Raw genomic sequence first — 10777 nt, forward strand, 5'->3', positions numbered from 1 at the left:
CCATACCCACAACACTAGAGAGAAAATGACCTTGATTAGCCATTATTAAAACTGTCAGTAGCTCAGAAAGGAGTTCAGTATGCAGCAACAAACCTTTTTGACCATTTGCCCAATACCATAAAATGGCTGCGACAGATAGGAACCCAAGTTTTAAATCTAACGTAAAACATAAAATCATTTCTCTTGATCAACTCTTTCTATTCCATGACGAATTTCTAATTGAAAACTCGTAGTCTAAAAAAAAGGTTTAATGGCGTGAGTAGGTATAAAAATTAATGTGTTCGTTAATGTTAGCACAACACTAATCATGTATGCATATCCTGCAAACCGACCCGTAGCACATCATTGCGATAAAATCATCGTTCAAATGATCTAAAGATCACATAAGTAACTAACTGTTAGATACACTTGAGGCACAACTCTTATACACTGCGTGGAAAAGGACCATCGTGCGGAGAGGTATAAAACTCTATCCGATTATGCGGATGAATCTGAACCTACATCTGTACTCCACAAGCCGCCTTACGGTGTGTGGTGGAAGGCACGTTGCGGAACTGTGTCACTTCCCCCTTTTCGTGTTCCAGTCGCAAATGGTTCGCGGAAAGAATGATGCTGGCAAGCCTCCGTGCACCACGAAACTGCGGGTATGGTGGCGCCATCAATTGCTAGGGAGACTGCCGCGTGCGCACCGTTTGATGTTGCATAGCGCCAGTGTGGTTTCACGCCGAAGAGAAGGTGGTCATACAAGTTATCGTCCACTACCGAACATGCAGGCGAGTAAGCAGGAACAACGAGGAGTGATTCGATTTTTTGCGGCGGAGGGAGTTAGAAACTGTGAAATGTATCGACGGATGAAGTCTGTGTACCGTGAGTACAGTCTGAGTCGTTCAAGTGTTGTGGAATGGCGCAAACAATTCTGTGAAGGGCGCGAGTCACTGAAAGACGATGCTCATCCTGGACAGGCTCATCGTGTCATCACACCGGAAATGGTTGGAGAAGTGAATGCTTTAGTTTTGGACAACCGCAGAGTCACTGTGGACGAGATCCATCGGTTACTGGGTATTAGCGTGGGCACCTCCCACACCATAACGCATCAACACTCGAACTTCCGTAAAGTATGTGCTTAGTGGGTTCCCCACCCACTGACCGCCGAACAGCGCAGTACTCGAATGGCGCTGTCTTTGAGTCATCTGCAACGTTATCACGAGGAGGAATACGGCTTTCTGTCCGGTATTGTCACAGGTGACGAAATATGGTGTCGCCGTTTTGAACCAGAAAGCAAGCGTCAGAGCAAGCCGTAGAAACATGCGACTTCACCACCTCCAAAGAAATCAAAAGGCCGTGCACACCACTTCTGGTACGCTCGTGACGTCCTCCTTTTTTGACCACAAGTGCCCACTGGTTGTCGAATAGTTATGAATGTGAGATGGGTCTGCGTATAAATATGTAAATACAAATTCCTGTTTGAACCGAGACACGTCTCTTGTCAACCAATTCCAGTGGCAAACATTGCAAGTGAGGCGTTCTGCATCATAATGTGCTTGACTCTGAAAGTTCTTCCTGTTAAACTTCCTCCTGTTAAAGTTCCTAGTGTTAAAGTTCCTAGTGTTAAAGTTCCTACTGTTAAAGTTCCTACTGTTAAAGTTCCTCCTGTTAAAGTTCCTCCTGTCAAAGTTGCTCCTGTCAAAGTTGCTCCTGTCAAAGTTGCTCCTGTCAAAGTTGCTCCTGTCAAAGTTGCTCCTGTCAAAGTTGCTTCTGTCAAAGTTGCTCCTCTCAAAGTTGCTCCTGTCAAAGTTCCTCCTGTCAAAGTTGCTCCTGTAAAAGTTGCTTCTGTCAACGTTGCTCCTGTCATAGTTGCTCCTGTCAATGTTGCTTCTGTCAAAGTTCCTCCTGTAAAAGTTGCTTCTGTCAAAGTTGCTCCTGTCAAAGTTGCTTCTGTCAAAGTTCCTCCTGTAAAAGTTGCTTCTGTCAAAGTTGCTCCTGTCAAAGTTGCTCATGTCATTTGCTCCTGTCAAAGTTGCTCCTGTCAAAGTTGCTCCTGTCAAAGTTCCTCCTGTCAAAGTTCCTCCTGTCAAAGTTGCTCCTGTCAAAGTTGCTCCTGTCAAAGTTCCTCCTGTCAAAGTTCCTCCTGTCAAAGTTGCTCCTTTCAAAGTTCCTCCTGTCAAAGTTCCTCCTGTAAAAGTTGCTTCTGTCAAAGTTGCTCCTGTCAAAGTTGCTCCTGTCAAAGTTGCTCCTGTCAAAGTTCCTCCTGTTAAAGTTCCTACAGTCAAAGTTCCTCCTGTCAAAGTTCCTCCTGTCAAAGTTGCTTCTGTCAAAGTTGCTCCTGTCAAAGTTGTTCCTGTCAAAGTTGCTCCTGTCAAAGTTGCTCCTGTCAAAGTTGCCCCTGTCAAAGTTGCTTCTGTCAAAGTTGCTTCTGTCAAAGTTGCTTCTGTCAGTTGCTCCTGTCAAAGTTCCTCCTGTCAAAGTTCCTTCTGTCAAAGTTCCTCCTGTAAAAGTTGCTTCTGTCAAAGTTGATCCTGTCAAAGTTGATCCTGTCAAAGTTGATCCTGTCAAAGTTGCTCCTGTCAAAGTTGCTCCTGTCAAAGTTCCTCCTGTTAAAGTTCCTCCGAAGTATATTTCGAGAAATTACCATGAGGATAAAATTAGAGATATTCAGACCTGCACGGAGGCTTGCCAGCATCATTCTTCCCGCGAACCATTTGCGACTGCAACACAAAAAGGGGGAAGTGACACAGTTACGCAACGTGTCTTCGTGGTGCCACCTTACATGTAAGGCAAAGGTAGACGCACTGACCAGGTTTCCTTCGAGTGAACCTCATATAAAAACATAAATCGATCTTATCTGAACCACTTTACATTTGCAGACGGAATTGTTTTGTTTGCTTCGGATCCAGAAGAACTTCAATAACTGATGGAGGAACTGAACACATAATATATGATAGTAAGCCAGAAGGCTGATTACACTAAGATAAAAATAATGCAGTCAGGAATGTAGTAAAGATTATGATGAAATTATAGAAATCTACTTTTAGTTATTTTACGTTTGGAAGTGCAAAATGGCTAAGCAGGGATGGCTAGAGGACAAATGTAAGGATGTAGAGGCTTATCTCACTAGGGGTAAGATAGATACTGCCTACAGGAAAATTAAAGAGACCTTTGGAGACAAGAGAACCACTTGTATGAACATCAAGAGCTCAGATGGAAACCCAGTTCTAAGCAAAGAAGGGAAAGCAGAAAGGTGGAAGGAGTATATAGAGGGTCTATACAAGGGCGACGTACTTGAGGACAATATTATGGAAATGGAAGAGGATGTAGATGAAGATGAAATGGGAGATACAATACTGCGTGAAGAGTTTGACAGAGCACTGAAAGACCTGAGTCGAAACAAGGCCCCCGGAGTAGACAACATTCCATTGGAACTACTGACGGCCTTGGGAGAGCCAGTCCTGACAAAACTCTACCATCTGGTGAGCAAGATGTATGAAACAGGCGAAATACCCTCAGACTTCAAGAAGGATATAATAATTCCAATCCCAAAGAAAGCAGGTCTTGACAGATGTGAAAATTACCGAACAATCAGTTTAATAAGCCACAGCTGCAAAATACTAACACGAATTCTTTACAGACGAATGGAAAAACTAGTAGAAGCCGACCTCGGGGAAGATCAGTTTGGATTCCGTAGAAATACTGGAACACGTGAGGCAATACTGACCTTACGACTTATCTTAGAAGAATGATTAAGGAAAGGCAAACCTACGTTTCTAGTATTTGTAGACTTGGAGAATGCTTTTGACAATGTTGAGTGGAATACTCTCTTTCAAATTCTGAAGGTGGCAGGGGTAAAATACAGGGAGCGAAAGGCTATTTACAATTTGTACAGAAACCAGATGGCAGTTATAAGAGTCGAGGGACATGAAAGGGAAGCAGTGGTTGGGAAGGGAGTGAGACAGGGTTGTAGCCTCTCCCCAATGTTATTCAATCTGTATATTGAGCAAGCAGTGAAGGAAACAAAAGAAAAATTCGGAGTAGGTATTAAAATCCATGGAGAATAAATAAAATCTTTGAGGTTCGCCGATGACATTGTAATTCTGTCAGAGACAGCAAAGGACTTGGAAGAGCAGTTGAACGGAATGGATGGTGTCTTGAAGGGAGGATATAAGATGAACATCAACAAAAGCAAAACGAGGATAATGGAATGTAGTCGAATTAAGTCGGGTGATGTTGAAGGTATTAGATTAGGAAATGAGACACTTAAAGTAGTAAAGGAGTTTTGCTATTTGGGGAGCAAAACAACTGATGATGGTCGAAGTAGAGAGGATATAAAATGTAGACTGGCAATGGCAAGGAAAGTGTTTCTGAAGAAGAGAAATTTGTTAACATCGAGTATAGATTTAAGTGTCAGGAAGTCATTTCTGAAAGTATTTGTATGGAGTGTAGCCATGTATGGAAGTGAAACATGGATGGTAAATAGTTTGGACAAGAAGAGAATAGAAGCTTTCGAAATGTGGTGCTACAGAAGAATGCTGAAGATTAGATGGGTAGAACACATAACTAATGAGGAAGTATTGAATAGGATTGGGGAGAAGAGAAATTGTGGCACAACTTGACCAGAAGAAGGGATCGGTTGGTAGGACATGTTCTGAGGCATCAAGGGATCACCAATTTAGTATTGGAGGGCAGCGTGGAGGGTAAAAATCGTAGGGGGAGACCAAGAGATGAATAGACTAAGCAGATTCAGAAGGATGTAGGTTTCAGTAGGTACTGGGAGATGAAGAAGCTTGCACAGGATAGAGTAGCATGGAGAGCTGCATCAAACCAGTCTCAGGACTGAAGACCACAACAACAACAACAACGTTTGAAAAGGACCTTATTAGCCACACACCTACTACACCAGCCCGTTCCATTTCCTTCTGTCGAGTGCACTGTTTGTCCATTTGATATTGTCTTCAGAATTCTGCTTTAGGCAGTCTAAGCTCCGTCATTCTTGCCATGTGGCCAGCCCAGTCCAGCCTTCTCTTCTTTGGCACTTTGATGATGTTACCGTGTTTGTACAGTTCAATGCTTCACATTTGCATAAAGTTACCGGTTAACAATCTAATGACACAAGCGAATTTTGAAGTTAGTACTAAATGATCTTTTCTTAACAAACAGATAAAACTTAAAAGTGTTTTGTTCACTGTTGTTATACAGCCATATATTTCCACATCCGTTCTAATGTTGTTACTAAGAAGTCTCCATAAATACTTGAAACAGTCAGCTGTCTTTAAAGTGACTCCATCTACAGCTAAAGGTGCATCACTTCGGAGTTTCTTTCTTGTGATCAGATATTCTGTCCTGTCTTGATGGGAAAAGTTGACGAATATGTATTCTTAGGACAAATGAAAGGAATAAGCGAATGTGTGACTGCAGAAGAAAAAGAAACAGGAGTGTAAAAATGGCTTAGTGTTCATTTGGGAAATTGAATGTTGTACTTAGTTGGAAATTTGCAACGTGCCTTAAATAAAAAGTCTGTAACCATCGCATATTCCTAGTACTAACTTCCAGAAGTGAAACGTGGGAAATGCTCAGGCAATTCAAAAATTGGATCTTCCTCAACGAGCGATAGAAAGATACATATTGGGCATAACAATAAAGGATTAAAGGATAAAAAAAACGAACAAATGGCTAAGAGAAAAGGCTGGGGTTGAGGAAGCGACAGCGATTGTTACGAAACGGAAATGGAGATGGGACGGGCACAAAACGAGACGAAATCATGGGAGATGGGCAGAGGAGACTCCGTATGGTATTCTTCACGGTAATAAAATGCCTAGAAGCAGAAATTACATTCGAAAATCTGAAGATCGTAACATAAGCAGAAATTTGGCAAAGATCTACACACAGCAGTGGATGATAAATAGCTGATGATAATGTTGATGAGCGGCCGCCTATGAACCATGAACCTTGACGAGGTGGGGTGACTCGTTTGCCTCAACGGTTCACATAGCCATCGCGTAGGTACCACCACATCAGAAGAGAGGACAGACTGACGTATGGTTCCTGAAAAGAAGCAGCAGATTTTTCAGTAGTTATAGGGGAACCGTCTGGGTGATTAGAGAACGTGCACTGTAACGTTAGCCAACACGACCTTTCCCTTGCTCTGTTGACAATGCAAACCGTTGAAAACAAGGGGCATATACAGCCGTTTTACTTCTCAATGACATGCAGTTTTACTATATAGTTTAATGTTGATGACATCCTCTCAGATATGACAGTATCCTTCAAGATTAATTACATCACCATCATCGTCAGGATTTCCTTCCAGCAATCCGGGTAGGAACTTTGTAAACGATACACCTCCATTTATTTCTGTCCTGGTATAGCTTGTCTCCCTCCACAGCATCCCACGTTATTTCTCTCCTCTTAAGACCTTCATTAATCTGGTCTGCGCATCTCTAGACAACCCAGTCGGTCGTTATTCTCCTTCCTCTATCTCCAAATACTGACGTGAATTTCGAGTCGGGAGCTTTCGCGTCACATGACGTAACCACTTAAGTCTCACAGCAGTCATTCTTTCCTCCATGGTCAAGGTCATCTGCAGTTCCCTCCTTACATAATCTTTCCCGATTCTGTCTTCCCTAGTTTTTTGCAGAGCTGGCCTAAGGAACTTCATTCCACATGCCTATATTTGACACTCTTCTCTCTTATTTATATCACAGATTTCCAGACTATACGTCACGAGTGACAGGAGATAGGTTTTATACTTGGTCTGTTTGACTTTTAGAGGGACCCCCTTGTCGTAGATTAATTTCATACTTAGTAGAAGCTGGATCCTTTTGCTACTGTGTTCAAAACTTCTAGTTAGAGACTACCATCACTTGACATGACACTACCCAGATAACTGACACTCTTCACACGTTCGACCCTCTCTCCTTCCAGTACGTTACAAGGTGCGGGTGTCCTCGTCCCATTGCCATTGTCTTGCTCTGACTCACAGTCAACTAGACTTCTTTAAATTTTGCATTCCAGTAATCCAGTCTCCTTTGAACCTCCATTTCCGTCTCTCCCCAAATAGCGGTGTCAGCAGCCAAATTAAAAGCTCTGAGATCTTCATTTTATACTTTCATGATTTCTTTCATGATTGTGTCCAATGAAGAGTAAGGAGAAACGAACTACCTACATGAATACCTCTCTTTGTCTTAAGGACGTTCATGAAAAATACACATTATTTAAAACATGCAACAAATCCACAGTTTTGAAGACAACACCTTAACAAAGGATTTCTACAAAATTTTCTCTGTTTGATCTCTTTGCATATAGTGAGCTTCTCTCACGAGGTTTCTTGAATATATCGAATACGAGAATTTTAATAATTTTTTAATTATAATTCTGTAAGTATAATATAAAATTCGTGCAAAATTCCAAGCACATTGCTCCATATCTCAGCTTATACTCAAAATTTCAGAATTTATTCTTGAGACGAAATTTATTGGGTTTATAGTAACAAGTGTACAAAATTTTATAATTCTTCATACATTCGGAGAGAAAAGTATATAAACTTTAAAAAAAATATAATTCTCAGGAACTGTAATTTAAAGTTCAAGCTAACGTATTTTCATATGTCATCTCTTCAGAAGGTCCCAAATTTGGACTCAGGGTCCTCATTCCCTTCAATGCTTCTCTTCTGTTTTCTTGTTTTCTGCCTTCTTCCCTTTACGTGATCTTCAACAAACTTTTCATTTGAAGAGAGGCGCTGTAGATCTATTTTTCTCAAGAAGCCTTAAGTGAAATTTCCGCTCTTAAAGTCCATTCTCTCTAACAGGTTCATCCTCCTTACGTTCTCATCATTAAATACTAGAACTGCACCATAAATTGAAATTCTGACAGGTGTAGCAGGTGAAAATATAATTTTAGGGTATCTTTTCCACACGAGTGATTTTAGAGGCTCATTTGGATTGTGGGTTCTGCCATGCATACACTTTTTTAGAAGTTCAGGCGCGACCAAAAACCTGTAAGTGGGCTTCACAACACCCAGGATACAATTTAGAAGCCTCTCCTTGTGAATTTAGGGGTTGTTACCCCTCTGGGCCTGTACATGCTGAAGTGTTGCTTCAAAAAGTGACTGTTCAGGTACTCCTGATGTGACTTCATCATTGAAACTTTGGAAACCTACTGTCCATGAGTTCTACTAACAAAGAAAAAAACTGAAAATTCACATTTTCGGTCAATTTCATGAACGTTCCCCCTTACACGATTTTGACCTTCCACATCATACTTGTCCACTGCTTTCACAGCCTTTATACAGTATCTGAACTTCTCTAATTAATGAATCAGGAACATTATGTTTTCTCAGACATTCCCATATTTTACCCCTGGGTACATTGTCAGATGCTTTTGAAATCCAGGAACACTGCCATCCGGTCCTTCCCTTTTTTTTCAATATTCTCCTTTAACTGACATAGGAAAAAATTAATTACAGTAAAAATAATAACCAATCAGTATGCCGATAGGGACAGTCAACGACTATACACACTAAAGACAACTGAAAACAACAAGTGAATGAACCTGAAGAAATATACTGGAGGATAAAAATGATTTGGTGTTCATTTCGGAAATTCACAATAGGTTTTAAACAGAACGTCTGTAAACACTGGGTATTGGCAGTATATCACAGCGAAGAGTAAGATGGACGTTAAATTTGCTAACAATTTAAAAACTGAGGGTTGTTCAGGGGCAGTGGCAAAGTGCATGTGCAGCAACAATAAGAGACCCAAAAACAAACAAATGGGGAAGAGAAATAATGGGAGTTGGTTTAATGATGATGACATCCACTTGCGTAAAATATTTTGCGAGTGGAACGGTATACCATTCGAATGTCCGAACGGGAACTACTCGGAAGAATGTTTTCATCAGAAAACTAACTCTGGCGGCCTACGTGTACCTGTGTAGAGTGTTAGATCCTTTAATTGGATAGGCACATTAGAGAACTTGAAAAGACAAATGGAACAGCTTGAAGTTTGACATAACGAGAATTAGTAAAGTGAAATGGCAGGATTTACAGGATTTTTAGCAGATGAGTACAGCGTTATCAACGCAAAGTCAAATTGAGGTAACGCAAGAGTAGATCAAATAATGACTAAGAAAACAAAAAAGCAGGTGGGGAAAATTTGTCAGGGTAAAATTTTTCAGCAAGTTGTGAGACTGTGAAATGGGCATTGCTCTCTGATCTACATTTATGTTATTTCTGTCTTCTATGCACGAAGTTATGTTAGGATGGCAAGTTGCAGAGCCCTAGCTCTATTAGGTCAGGCACAACGACTTGCTGAAATTGAGGATTTTTTTTGCGTGTTTCCAGTCCCAAAAAGACTAACCTTTGTGAAAATGGCTGTAGTACTTACACCCAAGTTACAGATGGACTTGAAACTATGCATATGTTCATGCACTTGCCTTATGTTGATTCCGGAGAAATTTCGACAAAACTGGATATGGTGCACATGGAGCTGAAACTAGGCATTGGCTTATGCAGTTTCCTTAGATACATTATGTACAAATTTAACCAAAATGTAAAATTGTCGAGCTGGGGGCATGCTTTAAATTGGGTCATTTGATACGGAATGACGCAATCGTGATTTCTGTACATGAGACCCATCATTTCCAGCCGATATTAAATGAAATCAATATGGGTACGCTTGTGGACAACATGATAAAAACACAGTGCTGCTTGATGATTACCTCTTCAGTGACGTTTTTCGTAGACTAACTATTAATCGCATATCCAGTGCATTTCACATCGGAAGTATATGTTTTTATCTACTTCTACACCCAAATCACTGTAGAGTGTATGGGAGTGACACTTGCCAGTGAATCGTATTTTAAAATTTCTTTTCATTCCTTGTATCGATGGGGTTTGGGAAGAACAATTGCTTGAATATCTCTGTGCGAGCCATTGTTAGTCTAATGATGATAGACTTGTTTAACAGAAATGCTGAAAGTTTTAACTGGTGGACATTCAAAGAAAGAATCATTAAATTTCGAGAAACCCTACTTCTAAAATTTCAAGGACGAGATTTCAGTGGTTTACCTGTGAATAAATATTCTCTGGGTCCACCTTTCGCTCTAGTAGGCCAAAGACGATAAAATTACGCTATTAAAAGCTTACACAGAGGCACGTCTACAATTGTTCTTCCCTTACTGCTCAGATAAATGGAACGAACACAAAAAAAAACTGTCATATATGTCACCATTAAAAGAACACACTATTATGGATTTAATAGGGATTTACGGAGTATATAGAGGTAAAAAAGAGAAAACTGCATTGATAGAATTTCACATGTTGAAATTACACAAGTCTTATACTTTTGAAATCAAGAGATGTTAAATCGAAGGGTTTTTTTTTCAGTAACTGTATAGTTGAGAAATAATTACCAAGGAAAACGCTTTCCAAGCACGCTGGTCCATGGTTAAACACGTCATTGAAACCAAATACGTTCGAAAATCATAACCTAAAGTTTTTTTTACACAGTAGGGATAATTATAAACTTTTTAACGCGTCGCTAAAGAAAACTTTCGTCTTGGGCAAACTTTACAAGGAAATGCGCATTCAGAAAGTACTTGAGGTTTTTCTCTCTTGGACTGATGAAAAAACAAAACTTTAAATTAGTAACGTTGTACGCGAAAATCTAGCAATAACAGAAGATTAGAATTCAAAAAAACATTTTACCATTATCTTTACCATTATCCAATAAAGACATTTTCCTCAGTAGTTTCCTATGCCGTGTTATTATCACTATGATGATAAAAA

General features: G+C 40.3%; 1 protein-coding gene across 1 annotated transcript; it reads left to right on the forward strand.

Moving 5' to 3' along the window:
- The first annotated feature begins 1535 nt into the window (after positions 1 to 1535).
- LOC126106108 (uncharacterized) lies at positions 1536 to 2514 on the forward strand. The gene is made up of 2 exons (XM_049912355.1): positions 1536 to 1892; positions 1990 to 2514. The coding sequence occupies exons 1-2, from the start codon at positions 1536 to 1538 to the stop codon at positions 2512 to 2514; spliced, it is 882 nt and encodes a 293-aa protein (XP_049768312.1).
- Positions 2515 to 10777: the final 8263 nt, after the last annotated feature.

This window comes from Schistocerca cancellata, chromosome 10 (genome assembly GCF_023864275.1).
Source record: "Schistocerca cancellata isolate TAMUIC-IGC-003103 chromosome 10, iqSchCanc2.1, whole genome shotgun sequence".
In the NCBI taxonomy this organism is placed as follows: domain Eukaryota; kingdom Metazoa; phylum Arthropoda; class Insecta; order Orthoptera; family Acrididae; genus Schistocerca; species Schistocerca cancellata.

Bases quoted from the DNA above. Each gene is read 5' to 3' on its own strand.
- LOC126106108 (XM_049912355.1), top strand. From the start codon at position 1,536: ATGTGCTTGACTCTGAAAGTTCTTCCTGTTAAACTTCCTCCTGTTAAA. The intron at 1,893-1,989 runs GTAAAAGTTGCT...CTCCTGTCAAAG, and splicing joins CTTCTGTCAAAGTTCCTCCT to TTGCTCATGTCATTTGCTCC.